Raw genomic sequence first — 19,484 nt, forward strand, 5'->3', positions numbered from 1 at the left:
TCATAGAACAAATTGAGTAGTTTTCCTTCTGTTTCTATTTTGTGTAATAGTTTGACAAGTATTGGTATTCGGTCTTCTTTGAAAGTCTGATAGAACTTGGCAATAATCCTGTCTTGTCCTGGGCTTTTTTTTTTTTTTTTTTTTTTTTTTTTTGGGGGGGATACTCTTAATAACTTCTTCTATTTCTTTAAGGATTATGGGACTATTTAGATGGTTTATCTGATCCTGATTTAACTTTGGTACCTGTATCTATCTAGAAAACTTTACATTTCATCCAGATTTTCCAGTTTTGTTGAGTAGAGGCTTTGGTAGTAGGATCTGATGATTTTTTTTAATTTCCTCAGTTTCTGTTGTTATGTCCGTTTTTTTTCATTTCTGATTTTGTTAATTGGATACTGTCTCTGTGCCCTCTGGCTAGTCTGGTTTACCTATCATGTTGATTTTCTCAAAGAACCAACTCCTGCTTTTGTTGATTATTTGTATAGTTCTTTTTGTCTCTATTTGGTTGATTTCATCCCTGAGTTTGATTATTTCCTGCCTTCTACTTCTCTTGGGTGTATTTACTTCTCTTTTGTTCTAGAGCTTTCATGTGTGCTGTCAAGCTACTGGTGTATGTTCTCTCCAGTTTCTTTTTGGAGGCACTCAGACTTATGACTTTTCGTCTTGGCACTTCTTTCATTGTGGCCCATAAGTTTTGTTATGTTGCACCTTTATTTTCATTAAATTCTAAAAAGTCTTTAATATCTTTATTTCTTCCTTGACCAGGTTATCATTGAGTAGAGCGTTGTTCAACTTCCATGTACATGTGAGCTTTCTGTTGTTTTTGTTGTTATTGACGACCATTCTTAGTCCATGGTGACCAATTATATGGTCAGTTATGGTAGTAGGAACCATGAGGTGCTGAGAAGAAGGTATATTCTTTTGTTTTAGGATGAAATGTTCTATAAATGTCTGTTAAATCCATTTGGTTCATAACTTGTGTTAGTTTCTCTGTGTCTCTGTTTAGTTTCTGTTTCTATGATCTGTCCATTGATGAGAGTGGGGTGTTGAAGTTACCCACTATTATTGTGTGAGGTGTAATGTGTGCTTTGAACTTTAGTAAGGTTTCTTTCATGAATGTGGGTCTCCTTGCATTTGGAATATAGATGTTTAGAATTGAGAGCTCATCTTGGTAGATTTTTCCTTTGTCCAGTGTGAAGTGTACTTCCTTATATTTTTTGATAACTTTTGGTTGAAAATCAATTTTATTAGATATTAAAATGGCTACTCCAGTTTGTTTCTTGGGACCATTTGCTTGGAAAATTGTTTCCCAGCCATTTACTCTTAGGTAGTGTCTTTGTCACTGAGGTATGTTTCCTGTATGCAGCAAAATGCTGGGTCCTGTTTACATATCCAGTCAGTTAGTCTATGTCTTTTTTTATTGGGGAATTGAATCCATTGATGTTAAGAGATATTAGGGAAAAGTGATTGTTGCTTCCTGTCATTTTTGTTGTTAGAGGTGGGATTATTTTTGTGTGTCTATCTTCTTTTGGGTTAATTGAAAGATTACTTTCTTGCTGTTTCTACAATGTAGGATCTTCTGGCTTTCATAGTCTCTGGTGAGAAGTCTGGTGTGATTCTGATAGATCTGCCTTTATATGTTACTTGACCTTTTCCCCTTACTGCTTTTAATAGTCTTTGTTTTGTGCATTTGGTGTTTTGATTATTATGGGATGGAAGGAGTTTCTTTTCTGCTCCAGTCTATTTGAAGTTCTGTAGGCTTTTTATATGTTTATGGGCATCTCTTTCTTTAGGTTAGGGAAGTTTTCTTCTATAATTTTATTGAAGATATTTACTGACCCTTTAAATTGGGAATCTTTGCTCTCTTCTATACCTATTATCCTTAGGTTTGGTCTTCTCATTATGTCCTGGATTTCCTGGATGTTTTGGGTTAGGATCATTTTGCATTTTGCATTATCTTTGACTGTTGTGTCAATGTTTTCTATGGTATCTTCTGCACTTGAGAGTCTCTCTTCTATCTCTTGTATTCTGTTGGTGATACTTGCATCTATCTACGATCCCCTGATCTCTTTCTTTGGTTTTCTCTCTCCAGGGTTGTCTCCCATCTTGATTTCTTTATTGTTTCTATTTCCATTTTTAGATCCTAGATGGTTTTGTTCAATTTCTTCACCTGTTTGTGTTTTCCTGTAATTCTTTAAGGGATTTTTGTCTTTCCTCCTTAAGGGCTTCTACCTGTTTACCTGTGTTCTCCTGTATTTCTTTAAGGGAGTTTTCTTTCTTTTTTTATGTCCTTCCTATAGTCCTCTATCATCATCATGAGATGTGATTTTTAAATCCAAATCTTGCTTTTCTGGTACAGTGGGGTTTACTGTAGTGGGAGAACTGCATTCTGATGATGCCGTGTAGCCTTGGTTTCTGTTGCTTATGTTCCTGTGCTTGCCTTTTGCCTTCTAGTTATCTCTAGTGCTACCTGCCCCGCTGTCTCTGACTGGAGCCTGTTCCTCCAGTGGTCCTGGTTGTATCTGAATTCCTCAGAGTCTAGTTGTCTCTGTGATCCTGTGATTCCTTGAACCTGGGATCCTGGGATCCTGGGTGTATCAGATCTCCTGGGTTTCAAGCTGCCTCTTGGATCCTGAAATCCTGGTGTGACCAAGCTCCTGTTGTTTCAGAGTTCCTGGGAGTCAAGCTTTCTCTGGGTGTTGCAGGAGTGGGTGGGGAGTCAGAGCCCTGGGTTTGCTCAGGGCACAGGTACATGCTGGAAGAAGCCTCTGGCTCTGGCGGGGTGGGGCTTTGTGTTTCCCTGGTTCCTGTGGGGGTCCTAGTTACTCTGGGTGTTAGAAAAGATGTTGTGGCCTCAACTGTGATGTTGAGTGTCAGAGCTCCAGTGCTCCTGGCTTGGTCTGATCTCCTGGTAGTCGAGCTTCCTCTGTGATCCTGTGATCCTGGGCACTTCAGAGCACCTGGTAGTGCAGCTTCCATTGGGCGTTTTGGGACTGGGTGTGGAGCCAGTGCCCAAGGTCTGCTAAGGGCACTGGTTCAGACTGGAAGGAACCCATGCAACTGGCTGGGTGGGTGGTTCCTGTGCCCCTGGATCCTGGGGTTCCCAGTTACTCTGAGTGTTGGAGCAGTTGTTGTGACCTCCTCAGCTGTGATCCTGGGCATGTTAGAGTAGCCAGGAGTCAGGCTTCCTCTGGGTGTTGTTGGACTGCATGTGGATCCAGCACCCAAGACCTAGGTGCTCACGGCACAGGTTCAGATGGGAAAGGGACAACTAATTCTTTTCTAAGTAGGACTCTAAATATTGTATGTGTTAGATACAGCCAGGGACACCGTTTACAATTATCAAATAGCTCATCTTGCTCATAGTTCTGTGCTTTGTTTTTAAAGACTGGTAGAACAGTTGTTTATAACAGTGTCACCAAAACATGAGGCTGATATCCCCTAGTTTGCAGAGAGCTATCTTGTCATCCTCAGTTAATGGTCTTGGTGTTCTTATAAAGACACTAATCTCATCCTGGGTGGCCTGTCCCCAGTACCTTACTTAATCAATTCTGTATCGGTGACATTGCTGGAACAGAATCCCTGGTCAGTGGATGCCACATTTCAGGTTTCAGGTGGGGAAATCAATGACAGGAGTAAAGGTAGCTGGTCACATCGAGCCCACAGTCAGGAAACATGAAGTAATGAGAGCTTAGCACATTCAGTTTAGGACCTCAGCCTATGGCATGGCGCCACTCACATGGATAGTGGCTCTTCACCTAGGCCTAACCTAGGCATTATTGCCTCCCAGAGATGCCCAAAGATTTTTTTTATGGTGATTCTAAATCTCATCAAGTTGTCTATCAAGATTAAGCAAAGTCTCAACTGTCTATATCAGCCACTGAGGAGTTAGGGATTCAGTGAGGCATAAACATGCCGTCCTGAAGCATTCTTTCAGCAGGTAGTGAGCATCCTTGACATGCAGATATTGCAGGTCCTTGGGAAAGACATGCCCAGGAGCATCTGTATGGGAGGATCATGTCATAGACCCTCAGTTCAGGCTGTCCCTGTCTCTGGCAGTGCTCATCCACCTGCGGGAAGGGGCTCCAGTCCAGAGTGGTACAGTGCATGCACAAGGTCACCGGACGCCATGGCAGTGAGTGCCCGACTCTCTCAAAGCCAGCAGCCTACAGACAGTGCCACCAGGAGGTCTGCAATGAGAAGATCAATGTGAACACCATCACCTCCCCTCGCCTTGGTGAGTACCTCCCCTGACCCCGGTTTCTGAGTTAAGCCAAAAAGCCATTTCCTTTGAGCAAGCTAAAGGGGCCTGACATTTGCTAGGGCTGAAGAAGGTTCAGAGGTGTTTGACCATCCCCCTCACCCTTCTGCTGGCACAGGTAGGTCTCCTCAGTCCTGCACCAGTGTGTGGAGTGAGTGAAGAGCCAAGCTTCTTTCTAGAAAGATCTTATACGATATCTGCATGGGCTCCTCTGTGCCATGATGGGTGGGCACACAGACAGGGTGGAAAGGTTACATTGTTTTGTAGGCAGTTTGACTGTTGGTGTTCACAGCAAGACTGCTTATGTGTCCACAATCTAACCAGTGATTGGGATAAACCAAGGGATATCTAATGCATTGACAAATACCTGTCCACAGGAACTTAAGGAAGGGGTTATTCTGGCTGTGCTTTAAGGGTACACTCCATATCATGGAGAAGTCACGGTAGGTGGACAGTGGGGTCGATGGTCATGCTGTGTCCACAGTCAGGAAGCAGAGAGAGATGTGTGCTAGTTCTCAGCTTGCTCTCTCCTTTTATTCACGTCAGGTCTCCAGGCCCGGAATGGTACCACCCACATTCAGGATGAGTCTTCCAACCTCCGTTAACCCACTCTAGATAATTCCTGGTGAATATCCTAGGGTTTGTCTCCTAAGTGAACCAAACTCCTGTTAGGTTAACAACATTCACCACACACTACGGGGAGTTCCTTACCTGCTTAGGAGGGCTCTAAGCAGCTTCCATCCCAGTGGGGGAGAGTGGCTGAGCTCATAGAGGCAATGCCCATGTCTGTTGCCAGCATAATTCTGTTTGATATCACTTCAGGGACCTCCTATGTGCAGGGTGTTCTCTCTAAAGGACTAAGACCCTGAAGGAAATGTGGGACACATGTTTATCCTTCAACTTGATGCTTTTGTGGATCCTTTTTTAATAAATGTCCTCTGTGCCATGTTTTATAAATGCTAACAGAAGCTGTATTGTCCATCATAGACCAGCTCCTCCAGGCTCAGGAGCAAGTTGTCTAGTGTCTCTTCCTCTGAAAAGTCAGCAGGAGTAGCTCAGTCAGGGGCCTGGGCTGGCTGCAGACATAGATCTGTAAGAGAAAAGTCCCATTCACATCACCCTAGAGGTCCCTATGCAAAGCTAATGCGTACTTGAAGGTCTTGCATCTCTCCATGGCTTTAACCTCTGTGTTCCTTTCACTGTCCCCTAGCTGCTCTGACCTACAAATGCACCCGGGACCAGTGGACGGTGTACTGCCGGGTCATCCGAGAGAAGAGCCTCTGCCAGGACATGCGGTGGTACCAGCGCTGCTGCCAGACCTGCCGGGACTTCTACGCAAACAAGATGCGCCAGCCGCCCTCTCCTCCGAGCTTGTGACGCACAGTGTGGTGCTTGCTCAACGCTCTGACTCAAGGTCTGAGGCGTGGCAGTGAGTGGAGAGCCCTCACCCTAGCCAAAAGCACACCAGCCCTGCAGCCAGGACCCCCAAAGCACTCCTCTCTTCCCACTGCAAGGCCGCCTCAAGCATTCAGCTGCCTAGAGCTAGAGAGCAGGCTTGACACTGCCATTGGTCCTTTGAACGTAATATATTGTTAACAGCCACTGGATGGCTTTCTAAGGAAAAACTACACAAGAGTCATAAAGTAATTTTAATTTCCAAGCTCCTATGTACCTCAAAGGGGGACACCTCTGGCAGATAATAATTGTTCACACATACACACACACACACACACACACACACACACACAGAGAGAGAGAGAGAGAGAGAGAGAGAGAGAGAGAGAGAGAGAGAGAGAGAACGAGAACATTTAGTGCTTCTGTTCTGGTGTTGCATTTGAATTCGGGCTTGATGTAGCTTTGTGGAAATGAGATACCGCATTTAAGGGGGCTCTCTCCTGAAAGTCAGCAGTGCCCTGATCAACCAGCCTCCACTAATGGCTTCTCTGGAAGAAAGATGAGCTACCTTCCTACAAACACAAGAATCAAGACTTGGTCTCTGCCCATCTCAAAAACATAGCCTCGCAAGCCTTAGAAATTGCCTTAGAAATCTTGCCCCTGAGAGTTCAAATCTGAATAGACCAACAAGAAATCCAGTGCCACACAGCTCTGCACACCACCTGTGTGGGAGAACGTTCCCGAAGAGGTGAATTTGGGAAGGAAGGTGTCTGCTTTTCGGAGCTCAGCTGTGTATCTCACAGGGAAACAGGGGAGTCTCTCTTCAAGGTGCTATGAAATGGGACATTCATGCATGGTCCATGGGGTCGCCTCCTGACATAAGATGCCCTCAGCTCCCCAGGGGTGTGCCTCCTGGCACATCCACTCTGGCCAGCACTCGCTTTGGCTTTGTACCTTATATACATGCTACAACTTGGCAAAGTAGCTTTCCATTGACATTGGCCTCTCCTCTGAAGTTAGGATGACGCTTGGGACATCTGAGGACACACATCAGTCCTGGGTTCTGCAGCATAAGGCTTGACTTCAATATCTGGACACAAGGAAGATGTGCCGGGACTTGTGGAGGAATACCATACAGCCAAAATTGCTACACATCCATCAGGCCGCCTTCCAGCCAATGTGTCACGGTTAGCGCCTTCACTGTTCATAGCTGTCATCAGTGACCTATCTGGACGTGGCATGGAAAGACAGAGAAGGTCCTCTCTTCCCTCCCCATGCCATCACTCTAGCCACAGAACTTTCCCATCTCCAGAAGGCCAGAGAAGTGCCAGACTGACCTCTCCAAGAGCAGACCAGCTGATAGACTCCTGGCTACCCAGGAGGCTGGCTTTGCCCCACCTCTCGAGGGTTTTCATGGGTGCTTGTGAACTACCTTGAGAGGCCCATCTTCTCCTGGTTGCAGACGGAAGCTCTCTCGTTGGCAGTTTCCATGGGATCATCTCCGAGTGCTTCTTGATTTATTACTGGTGCTGTTTCTGTTTTTCGTTTGGTTTAGTTCTGTCTTAGTTTTCAGTAGCCCATCACACAGACGAGGTCAGGGTGGCAGGGAAACTGTTTGGTTCCACTTGAACTGAGAAAGGAGTGTTGAGAAGACTCCTTAGGTGCTCTGAGAGTGTCAGGGTGAAGTAACCCTCTGGTGGTCACCCCGGTGCTGTGCTAAACACTGCCCCACCCCACCCCCAGCTCAGGCCTGGTTACCAGCAGACCCCCCCCCAGGCTATTTCGAAAACCCATAAATTCTAGGGAGCTTCGGAGGTGGAAGGGAAGGTGCTATCAATTTTCCCTCCACCATACAGCTTCTGTTAGTTTACCCAAAGACATTCATATTTTGGAGCCAGAGAGCAATGAGAGCCAGCTCAGGGGGCCACATAGTCTTCCTTGTGGATCTGCAGAGACCCACCTAGGCAGAGCAAGTCCCCATCATTGTGCACTGTCCCCGGTGCCTCTGATGTCCCCACCCCAAGCTGTCTGTCACCTGAAGGAGCCCCACACCATAAACGTTAAGCCCCCCCCACGCATGCGCTTTCTGAGCAAATGCTGGTATCATCACTGAACTCCACCACGCTTTCATTCTGCCATCAAAGCTCTGGGGTCACAATGGTGATGTCCCTGTGTTAGACCCACACTGTCACTCGAGTACTGTACCCCCGTGGGCCCACAGATGTGTCACTAGCGTCTCTCAGTCTTACGGTGCTATTCGTACTGGTGCAGGACAAACCACTCGCCGTCGTCTGTGGCTTGATAGATCAGAACACAGGAGAGGAGCCGTGGTGGTGACCTAAGCTCTGCTCTTTCGCCATTTTAAAGTCAAATGTATATAGTTCCCACTAGTTAACTCACACTCAGTACTGTATATGTGGGCTCTGTTTTGTGTTGTTTTAGTTTGGGGTGCTGGTTGTGAAAGTACGCAGAAGAATAGACGACAAACATCGGACGCCCTTAGACATGAAAAAACTCATCGTTCCATTGGGAGCAAGTTGGACATGTGTAATAAAATGTTTTTCCATAACAGTGTTAAGATCTCTGGGTAGGAAGTCGAAGACAAAAGCCAGTCCCCAGGGGCTGATGGAGGGGGTGTTATCCTTCCCCATTGAGACAGTAGCCTGGCGCTTCTGAAACATGGTTGTGAGGAAATGTGGCCCCCGTCTACAGATTACCAGCAAATGCAATGCTGGCAGAGGCCTGCGTCTCCTCAAGGGAATGCTAATAAATTCCTCGGTCCTTGGCCTTTCCCCTGCCTGGGGATGCCAAGGTCTGACAGTACCAATGAGGAACAACTCCCTCACTAGTCTGACGAATGACAGTGCTGTAGGTAACCCTAGGGCACAAACCCTGGCCACATCATACATGCTCACTTCCCTAACAACCTGAGGGCAGGGACACAGCACCTGCACTGTGTCTTTACAACTGGGAGCCCATCTGGGCTGGCTTGGAGCAAGGATGCCATAGCTGGAGTGAGAGAGGGATATTCCCTCTCCGTGGGAAGAAAAACCCTGCACACGTTAAGGTCAGAAAAGCATCTAAAGTTTGCACCAAATAAAGATAACTTGTTTACCAAGAGAACTTTCAAAGTCCCCCATTGTCACATCTACAGGTAACTTTATAAAGAAAGCTTTAGGTTGGCCCACGGTTCAGAGGATCAAAGATCAGGTTATGATGCTGGCTTTGCTGCTGGCCAAGTCCCAAGACAGCACAGATCACCTGCTGAAACACGAAGTCCTGTGCTTGTATATTTCTTCTGGCCTTGTTCCCTCTTCCTCTGAAAGTGCCAGGATATAGTGAAGGTGGCTTTGCCCCATGACCTTATCGAATCCTGATCACCTCCCAAAGGCCCTAACACCCAGAACACCAAACTAAATTCCTACCTCTTAAAGCTTTCTGACTTGTAGATTGGATTGACTTCTGCACGAGTTCCAGGACCGACTATTTTTTACCCCGCAGCCAGGAAATCTGTAATTAGTGTTTCTCTCCCCTGCCCCTAGTACTTGGGGGAACTTTCTCCTCCCTCAGAGACTTCTGAGGGGGTAGGGAGGCAGAAACGTAAGGATTTATTTAAACACTGGGTAGGGGAGCCTCAGTGTTATCTGGGTTTGTTGGATGAAACTGTTGTGGTCACCCACTGGTGAGTATTTAGTGGAACAGTCCAGAACACAGAAGACCAGACGGCCTCCTGGGCTCCCACAGTCCTGCTGTGCAGACCACTCGAGACCACACAACAGGAAGCTACAAGAACTTCAGGGAGGGCATGAGGACTGTAGGGAGCTGAGCCTTCAGACATGGGGCATCAGTGCTTGCTCCACTCCCTCAGTCATCTGCCAAAGACCCCAGCAAAAGCCCCCTTATCCCCACTAGGAAAATCTGTCTGCCTCTGTGTCCTAATTCAGTCTGAGAGTGAAGCAGTGTTCAGAGTCTTCCCAGGCCACACCATGCTAAATACTGCCCTCTGCTCTTGTCTCCTCACTGGCCTGCAGCCTGCTCCCTGATTTTCAGGCCCTGCTCTGCGCTGACAGTGTTTCTGATGGGTCATCAATGATTTTCCAGTGTCAGGTTCCTTAGACCAACTAAAGACCTCCCCAGCCCTTGACAGCTCTCCCCTTTACTAGTCACCACACCCAGCTTCTGTAGCACCCCATTCCTGACCTTCCCATTAGCTCTCTCAGCCATGAAGTAGCCTAGGCTCAGCCCTATTCCTGCCTTTCCCTAAGATCCAAGGCTTTAAAAGCTTACAGTGTCTCTCCCAAAGGAGCATCCTTAGTCCTGAGAACTCCCGAAGTCACACGCAACTCCCCAAAGCTGTCGTTAGTCTCACAGGAAGCTCCAGGCCTGCCGGTGTGCCCGTTGGTTTTCTGTCTAAGCTCCACCCCTACAGCTACCTGGCAACAGCCAGGTATGCTCCGCCCCACAGTTGCCTGGCAACTATATAAGGGACTGCTTGGCCCCTCCTTGCTCTCTTGCTCTCTCTTACTCTTCTCTGCTCTCTTCCCTTTTGTCCCTGTCCTTTCTCTCCCCATCCCCTTTTCCTTCACATGCTCATGACCAGCCTTTACTTCTCCCCTCTTCTATTCTTCTTCTCTCATTAAACCTTTCCGCATGGAACCATGTTGGTTTGGTGTATTCTGTCTGGATGTGAGCCAAGATTTAAACCCCCACACTGCCAGTGCCAGAAGAAAGAAGAAGTTCACTTCGTCTGCCCTGTTATTGCAGAACTCCCAGTGAGTGGAGGGTACCCACCCACATTCTAAAGACAGTCTTGTCTGCTTGGTTGTCTGATCCTGATGTCTGTGTGAAACATTCAGACCCACCCAGACATGCTTTCCCGGCCAGCTAGCCAGGTAGAGTGATGTAATATCAATCACAGCCCAACCAGACATGTGCAGCTCACTGCTGCTCTGCCCTGGAGGCTCATCCAGTCTCCGCATCTGGTTCAGACTCTAGCTTCAAGACTGAATCATCTCAGGCACGTGCAGATGTGGTTCCTCCTCAGTGGTGGTCCCAGGTACAAGTCTTAAGCAGTTTCTCTGTATCTGTGAGTACCCAAGAGAAAGAGATAGGACAGGCAAAGAGATGGATGCTATACCAGTAGGGGAAGGGAAGCACTCAGGCCCCGCATAAGCTCTGAGATTTCCTCTGGGCATGTGTTGTCAGCTCCAGTAGGCTTAGTCCTGCTCCTGAAGCCTGGATTCTGCATGGGCTACCCAGTACCCACAGGACTCACCCTGGACATGGAACCAGGCCCTTCTTGGCCCATGCTAGGCAAGCACTCTACCGCTGAGCAACACTCCCAGCCCAAGGATCTTGTCTTTAAAACTTCAGGACAGACTGCCCTTGAACTCACTCTAACTCTGTCAAAGCTTGTTTTTTGTAATCTACTCCTCCTGCCTCGGCCTCCCAAGGAGCTAGGCCTACAGAAGCCTGTGTCAGCACATTTAGCTCTGTCGTTCATTCTCAACAGTGGAAGCAAGATGCAGCATGGTGTGGTATTCTATCCCAAAGTGAGGCCTCTGCTCTGATATGATGGGGGTCTGGCCCTACCTGGCTCCCTTTCTGCTCTGGGAAGAGGGGTGCATGTTTCTTACCATAGCCTCCCACATACCTGCTGTCTTTCCTATCTGCAGTAATCTGCATGTCCTGAATGTGGTGCGCTGGTTTGATTCTACAGAGTGTCAGATTCTATGCAGTGTCAGCTCTTTCAGAACAGAGTGGGAAAGCTAAACGCTGGCCCTGAGGAAAGCCTCCCTGGACGCCATTGCCTGCCCCTCCTGAGTGTGAACCGCTTTGCTCTACTAGAGATGAAAAAGTACACAGTCAGCGGCCATTCTCCCTGTAAGCAAACCACATCATTATGCCCTAGCCAAGATCCCACACCTGGCAGAGCCATTCACCCAGGGCTAATATGTGGTCAGAGCTGTGGAAGTCCTGGCCCAATGCACTGGCCTAGCAGGCAAAGGCACTCACTGCTAAGACCAGAAGTCCCATCCTGACAGAAACAGAGAACCAACTCCACAAAGTTGTCCTTTGATATCCACGTGTACACACTATGTTGTGACATGTTCATGCACATGCACTTCCCACATGCATAAATAAATATAATTTTACAAAATTGTGAAAGTCCACTATCAACAGACAGTATTCTAAACTGTTTAAGGCCAAGACATCCATTACCTGGGAGTATGTTGGAGACTCCATCTCCTGCTCTGTTCTTTACATCTTGAAGCAACAAGCTAAAACGTGACCTTCTCAGGGCCAGCTTGGATGGCTCAGTGGGAGAGCACATGCTTAGCATGCACGAAGTACTACACTCTATCCTCAGCTCCAGAAAACATACAATAAATTGACATTCCTACTAGGTTAAATATCACAATTTACTCTTGTGCCTAGGGAGAGGAAGGCAGTTCCGTGGGCTTCACCTGCTCGCCTGGCCGGCCTCACTATAATGGTTCTTTATGGCCCATCCATTCTAATTCTGTAGTCAGTCAGGGCAGATGATCATTGGGTGGCTTCATGGACCCACAAACCACTATAAACCAAAATGGTCCCAAATCAGCACTATACATTATTTTACTTCTGAAGGGGAAACTATGGGGTCACACTGGCTCCTGGCTACAACACAGTTCCAGTAATCTAAATGTCTAGCACTTTTCCTTACACAAGAAAACAACTGGAGACTCCTTCAGGAGAATGATTGAAACGGACATTTTTCTTAGCTTTGTTCCTGAGACCCAACTTTGCCTTCAGTCCACAGACTCTGAGCATGAAAGCTGGCCAAGGGTGGAAATCGGAGAACGTGAAATGACTTTATAAGAGAACACTTGTTCTTGTGATCACCCACCCCTGTTATTTAGTGTAAAACTGAGTCAGGCCCTTGTGCGTACCACACCTATCTTGCCCTAACAGATGATTCTATTGACTGTCTCTCTACTGGTAATGACCTTTTCCTGCCTCTACTCTGGCATTTCCACTCATTTTAATAAACCTATCTCCCAGTTTCTATTAAGAACTACCATACACGTATGAGAGATGATTGCAGCAGTTAAGAACATTGGCCTCTGTGCCAGAGGACTCTGGTTAGAACCCCAGCACTCACAATGCAGCTCTCACCCATTATAACCCCAGTTCCAAGGGATCTGATGTCCTCTTCTGGCCTCATGGGCATGCACGAAAGTGGTTCAGTCATACATACAGGGCCAATACCCACACACTTACACGATAAGCATCTAGCGCCGTTGTGCTGCACTCCTAATTAATCTCAGCTCTGTCATTTCCCTATCTTATGTTAAAGATATGGCCTGCCGGGGATGGTACACACAGCTTCAATCCCAGCACTTGTGAGGCAGAGGCAGGTGGATCGCTGATGGTCTACATAGCAAGTGCCAAGACTGCCGTGGTTTACATGGGCTCTGCCTCAAAACCAGAAGCCCTGCCCCCAGCCCTCCAGTTGGATTTCTTATGCTGCCAAGGAAGCTATCTGAAGGCGGACTTCATGTTCAATCAGTAATTAATCAACCGCAGCCCTTTTCCCTAATATTTAGCAAGTGCCATTGTATCATGGCCTGATCAATCATATCTCTACTTCTACACGTCTTTCAAAAGACTTGAGCTAATTCGCCATCACGGAAGGGTCAGCCACAGACCCCATAGAGGCTTCTGTCCTCCAGGGGAGCCCTTGCATCCAGATGACTGTTGCTCCAAATCCCCACTTTAGGATCTGCTCACTAGGACTAGTCATGGAACCAATTATGTTAATTTAGAACAGTGGTTCTCAACCTGTGGGTCCAGACCCCTTTAGGCTCAAATGACTTTTCCAGGAGGGTTGAATATCAGATATCCTGCACATCAGATTACAATCACATTATGATTCATAATGGTAGCAAGATTAGTTATGAAGTAGCAATGGGAACCCTTTCATGGCTGAAGGTCACCCCAACAGGAACTGTATTAGAGGGTCACAGCATTAGGTAGGTTGAGGACCACAAGCTTAGGGTCTGTAGAACCAGTCTCCAAGATGGAGAATTGTTGGTTGGAGGCTCACTGCCCTGAGTTCTGCCAGCCTCCCAGTACCTCAGTCCCCAGCAGAGAGAGCATCATGACAGAGTGAGAGAACAGGTTTGGCAGGTGATGAGAGCCTGAGTGCACTGCCAACAGATGCCACCGGTGTCTGTCTCCAGATGTTTCTATCTCGTCTGCTTCTCTGTATCTCTGCTATCACCAGATGCAGGGTCACGGGCTCCTTGCTGTGGTCCTGCTGTAGCTTCAGTTTTAGTCACCTTGGAATGGATGGTGTACAATACACACAGTAGAAGTGGCTGATGGGATAGAAGGCCAAAGTTCAAGTTGCCAGTGTCAGGATAAATTCAGATCTCTTAGGACTCTTAGTTAAAGATCCATGAACCTTGTTACTGACGGCCTCACCTTCATGGCTGAATCTCTTCCTAGAGGCCCTGTGGGACTATGAAAGTCAGCCTGATTCCTGATTGAACTAAGGCTAGAAACCACGGTGACCCTCAAGGGATGGTAGGCATTTAGCCTGACTCCTAGGAAACCAAGCCCCTATCACTAGCCTCGGCTCTCCATAGATTTGCGGCCATCAGTCTCATAAGTGCAATGCCCCAAACCCCTCCACAGGTAGAAGACATGACCACAGGCCACATAAGCTCAAGACAGTTCTCCATTATAATGAGGTACCTAAAGGCCTGGAGGCTTAGCCATTGAACTTTCCTTCCCAGACACTGCTCCCTACAAAAGATATTTAATCTCAGGCCCACCCTGAGAAGTGGGGTATGTTTTTTGTTAGCATTCTGTCTAAGCTCCACCCACAGTTACCTGGCAACAGACAGATATGCCTGACACTATAAAAGGGGCTGCTTAACCCCTCCCCCCCCCTCTTTCCTTCCCCCTTTCTCTGCCTCTACTACCCTCTTGACTCCCCTCCCCATGCCCTGATGAACTCTATTCTGTACTATACCATCATGTGACTGGTCCCTCAGGGGAAGGGATGTCTCAGCATGTGCAGCAGGGGCACCCCCTTCCCCCATACCTCATCACACCTCCATAGGACATAGTCCCCGCTTTATCTTTTTATAAACACATCAATTTTACTCATCCACCTTTTGCCAGCCATGACAATAAATGCTTTAAAGCCATGGACTGCCTCTTTTCATTGGGATCCACTGTGGAGAGCCACAGAGAAGGCCTTTGCCGCTGACAGAACCACCATCTAATCTCCCATAGAAAGTCTCTCTATGCTCCCAGCCCCAGCCACCACCCCTACCAAGCTTGCAGCCCATCACTGTAAAACCAAGGACCTGGGACCAGCCATAGCCCCCTCTTTTCCCCCTCAGCCCTTTTCCCCCTCGGGCCTGGGCTAAATCCAGGTCACAGACCCCCACTCCATTCTCAGCTCTTTTGCAGCACCTAGTGGCACCGGATACCCGAGAGCCTGAGAACTCGACAGCCCTGGCCTCCTTGCAGGACTGGGGACTCCGAGTCATCTCGGGGCTGTGTCCCACACCTCAGACTGTGCTTCCTCACCCCCAGAGCGGTGTCCAGCGGCTTCCCACAGCCCGGCACCCACCCTGCAATGGCGTGGCAAGCACTGTCAACTTCCCGCGACCCGCCTCCCCGAGCGCCAAGCCCTGTGAAGGAGCAGACACGGGACCCCAACAACTCTACAAGGCCCCATCCCCTAATCCCACTAAGGATTAATTTCAATACATGAATTTTGAGGGAATGCAAACACATAGAATTTCATAACCCTTCATCTCTCCCGCCTTTAAGACCTTCTCCATATCACAGCCAGGGTATATTTGAAGGAGAGAAAATAAAAGGAGAATCATAAAGCAAGAACAGAGCATTCCCTGCTAATCTCCTCCACTAGCTTGTCCTGGTCCTCCTCCTGCCTCCCTCCACTGCCTCCCTGTGTTTGCCCCACACCGTGTCAGACAGGCTCCACTGTGCCCTGCGGTCCCTTCACTCTCTCCCTGCTCTGAGCCCATGTTGTCCCCATGTTTGCAATGTTCCCATCCACCCCTGCAGTTTTCCCCAGTCCTCATACACGTGCACCTGGCATGTCACAATTCAAATGTGACTCTTCAGGTAGACATTCCCTAAGCAATCCCCCTAATGTGTCTTCTGTGTTTTATAAAAAAAGATGGGAGAGACCAGAGATATGGTGGGGCTGTGATACGGTGTGGGGAAGGGGGTGCCTTTGTGGGCCTGTGCTGAGGCTTCCCTTCCCCCTCTGAGGTACCAACCATATGATGTTATAGTGTAGAATAGAGTTTATTTAGGGCATGGGGAGGGGAAGAGAGAGAGGAGAGAGAGAGAGAGAGAGAGAGAGAGAGAGAGAGAGAGAGAGAGAGAGAGAGAGAGAGAGAAGCAAGCCAGGCCCTTTAGTGAGTCAGGCACACCTGGCTATTGCTAGGTAACTGTGGGGCAGAGCCTAGACTAAATGCCACCATTCAACTTTTTTGGTTTAATTAAAAAAGGAAAAATTAGATCTGGAGAGATGACTCAGCTGCTAAGAGCACTGGATGCTCTTTCAGAAGTTCTGAGTTCAATTCCAAACAACCATGTGGTGGCTCACAGGCATCGGTAAAATGAGATCTGACGCCCTCTTGTGGTGTGTCTGAAGATGGCGACAGTGTACTCACGTATATAAAAATAAATACATCTTTTAAAAAAAGGAAAAATTAGAAAGGGGTGATGGTGGAGCAGAAATATTGTCTTGATCTTTAGCGTCTTCCTACTGACTTTGGGGTGACATGTCTCTGCACCAGGACAGAAACCTTGTCCCTCTTCTATGACACTGGGTCCCCAGTGTGCAGCAGAAGTATACATTAAATAAATACACTTGCCCTCTACTAATTCCAGTGTCTGTTGTTTGCATCTCTTGAAGGTAAAGAATGTACCAGAAGATCTTTGTATAAGGGTGTTGCGGTAAGACTGAAAAGGAATGTTTTTTATCAGTTCCGGCGAGCCAGACCCACTCACTCTGGCTGCTACTCTACCATGCAGTCTGCAAGCTGCTCTCTCCCGGCTGCCTCCCTTTTAACCATCTTCTCCTCGGAGTTCCCTAGGCATTGGTTACCATGCCTGGCATGTGCGCATGCACACACACACACACACAGACACACAGAGACACGCACACACAGACACACACACAGACACAGACACAGACACACACACACACACACACCACACACAGACACAGACACACACAGACACACACACACACACCACACACAGACACACACAGACACACACACACACACACAGACATGCACACAGACACACACACACACACACAGACATGCACACAGACACACACACACACACACACAGACGTGCACACAGACACACTCACACACACACACACACACCTCCTTCTGCAGGCCCTTGCATGTTCTCACTCCATACGGGCAACAGAACCAGATCCGCACGCTTCAACTGCCTTCAGCCATTTCTTTCCCACACTGTCCTCTTTAGCCCAGTAGAATCAAAATTCCAGAAACTTGTAATTTAGCAATTAAATTCCCAAACCACAATACATCCACAGAATAAATTCACTGCCAATTAATAAAGATAGAAACCGCCCATCTAGACAAGAGAAAATTGAGCCAGGCCACCTGGATCAGAATCGTCTTCCTCCATTGTCTCCATCTTGAATCCTCTCCTTCCTAGACTTTTCCTTCCTTCTCATCCAATGATAGGCTACGCCTTATCCTGGACCCACCTAGCTGCATAATGACATCATCCTATACAGGGTAATGAAAATACTCTCTAAATTCAGTGCAGATCTTGGGGGGTTGGTTTGGTTTTATTTTGTGTTTGTTTGCTTGTTTGCTTGTTTGCTTGGGTTTACACTTCAAGTGATAACAATTACTTTGACAACCAGCTTTTAAGTAAAAAAAAAAAAAAAAGATGTTTGCCATTTTTCAAATTCTTTCCTGCAAGTTAGCCTCCCTTTGACAATGCAGATAAGTGTTTTCAAATGGTCTCTGTGACCCTCCACATTTTCTCTCCTCATCATCAATGCGTCAGGAAAACAAGACGAGCACCCAGTGAGTCAAGGAAACCCAGTGGCTTAGTAAGGGTCTTGGCAAGGCGAACCGATATACCACCATCAGTTATTTCACAGATAAAGCTAAGCATATGGTTCACAGTGCTGTCAGGACAAGCCATGTAACCGGCCAGGGCCCTGTGTGACATAAAGCCCACAGTGGGATTCCTCAGAAGCGAGTCTACACTCACAGCCCTGGGTCCATGTCCTCCTGCCCCTCCAAGCCCTTCTCAGGAAACCAGCTCCTTCTAGAGCCTGACCAGCTCTAACACTTCAAAGGAGATGCTCAACGCACAACCAAGAAGTTAAACTGGATTTCCTTTGGAACAGACTATCCACTCAGACTCAGACACCCTTCCTGAGTGTCCCACACATGGGACAATGTAGAGGGCCCAATGAGGCAGACAGCATAAGTCAATGTAGGGCTCCTTTCTGGCAGAACCACCAGGTAAGTGTCAGTCTGGCCAGCAGTCTCTGCTGTGTACACACAGCCCAGCACTTTCACACAGCCCTGCAGCCCACCTTACACAGACCAGGAAGGGCAGGGTACCCTGACTCAGTTTCCCACAAGTTCCTTCTCACTGCCCTCAGTCCATTCTCCCTGAAATGCTTGCTAGTTACTCTCCTCCTGTCTCTTCTGTGCCTTGTTATTTCCTCTCTCCATTATCTCTCCTTTCTTTCTCTCCCTCTCCAGGTCAGGATCACACAACCTTGACTCAGTTCCATCAAGATCCAAATCCATCCACTAAGGACCCATCCACTGGTCTCCAGGCCTGTGTTCCTCCATGCTTTCACTATGCCAAGACCCCCCCCCCTTTTAAAAGGCACCATGCAGCTGTTCACCAGGATCCTTGCAAACTCGCCGATCCTTAGAAGTTTTAGAGTCTCTGAGCACTCACTTCTAGATGACTGCTGTGTGTGCCAATCGAACGTTCAACTAAAGACATATCTCCTGCAACTGTCTTTTTCGCCACCAAGGTTAGCTTTAACATGCCGGCTGACAGTTACAAAGCAGCAATCCTGAACGTCCGGGCCAAGGATTGTGATGTATTAACATGTCATTAAAATAGGACATCGCAAAGTCAACATACAATTATAACTGTTGACCTATCAAATCCTGACAGGTTTTAAAAGCTCGGTGGAAACCAAATGCCATTTTATTAGATGGACCGGGAAAAGGGAAACGCCTGTGGATGTGGTGATGTTCCAATGGAGTTGGTTTGATGCGTTAATGGTCTTTGCTAATATTTTCTTTTGCAAAGCAAACAGATCATATACCCACATGTATTACATCATAAATTTACAAATGCGTTCTGTATATATGCCTCCACACACACACATACACATACACAATGCGCGGTACCACATAGTTGATGTGGAGTGATCTACTGTGGCTTACCTAATGGCCCTGGGATGATTTTAACAGGGTCTCTGTATCAACCGAAACAATAATCACACGCTCAATTAGGGCGAGAGGCTCCCAAGGGAGCTGCCACACCCATCTGAAGATACAAGTTATGGTATATAAAATTTATTGCCGCGATGACTCATATTTTAACTATCCTTTTTACAATGCAAATCCATAAACTTTTATGGAGCAGTGTAATAGATGCAGGGTGGAGGGACAATAGATGAATAGTGCCCAGCCCCCACCCTGGGATGGAGAGTTAGAACAATATGTTTATTCTCCCCTTCCTCTGGCCGGTGAGA

General features: G+C 47.4%; 1 protein-coding gene and 2 long non-coding RNA genes across 6 annotated transcripts in view; 2 read left to right on the forward strand and 1 right to left on the reverse strand.

Moving 5' to 3' along the window:
• The window catches only part of Adamts17 (ADAM metallopeptidase with thrombospondin type 1 motif, 17), a 322,369-nt gene extending 314,144 nt beyond the window's left edge, over positions 1-8,225 (forward strand). Inside the window, exons 22-23 of the mRNA XM_218753.11 lie at positions 4,060-4,237; positions 5,472-8,225. Coding sequence (XP_218753.6) covers positions 4,060-4,237; positions 5,472-5,638 — 345 coding nt within the window. The 3' untranslated portion in view covers positions 5,639-8,225. The remainder of the gene's footprint in view (positions 1-4,059; positions 4,238-5,471) is intronic.
• Positions 32-14,538, reverse strand: LOC120097339 (uncharacterized). Of its 4 annotated transcripts, XR_010060527.1 has the most exons (5): positions 14,126-14,538; positions 9,944-14,019; positions 7,089-7,286; positions 4,973-5,351; positions 32-4,190 (listed from the first exon to the last, which is right to left on the reverse strand). It is a non-coding gene; the product is annotated as an uncharacterized LOC120097339 (long non-coding RNA). The 4 variants fall into 4 exon arrangements; XR_005494573.2 differs by having other exon boundaries at positions 9,944-14,526; XR_010060534.1 differs by lacking the exon at positions 7,089-7,286 and having other exon boundaries at positions 9,944-14,514.
• A 1,197-nt stretch (positions 14,539-15,735) lies between these two features.
• On the forward strand, positions 15,736-19,224 carry LOC120097340 (uncharacterized). Its single transcript, XR_005494576.2, has 3 exons — positions 15,736-15,958; positions 16,611-16,651; positions 18,469-19,224. It is a non-coding gene; the product is annotated as an uncharacterized LOC120097340 (long non-coding RNA).
• The last annotated feature ends 260 nt before the right edge of the window (positions 19,225-19,484 follow it).

Source organism: Rattus norvegicus, chromosome 1 (genome assembly GCF_036323735.1).
Source record: "Rattus norvegicus strain BN/NHsdMcwi chromosome 1, GRCr8, whole genome shotgun sequence".
Classification (NCBI taxonomy): Eukaryota; Metazoa; Chordata; class Mammalia; order Rodentia; family Muridae; genus Rattus; species Rattus norvegicus.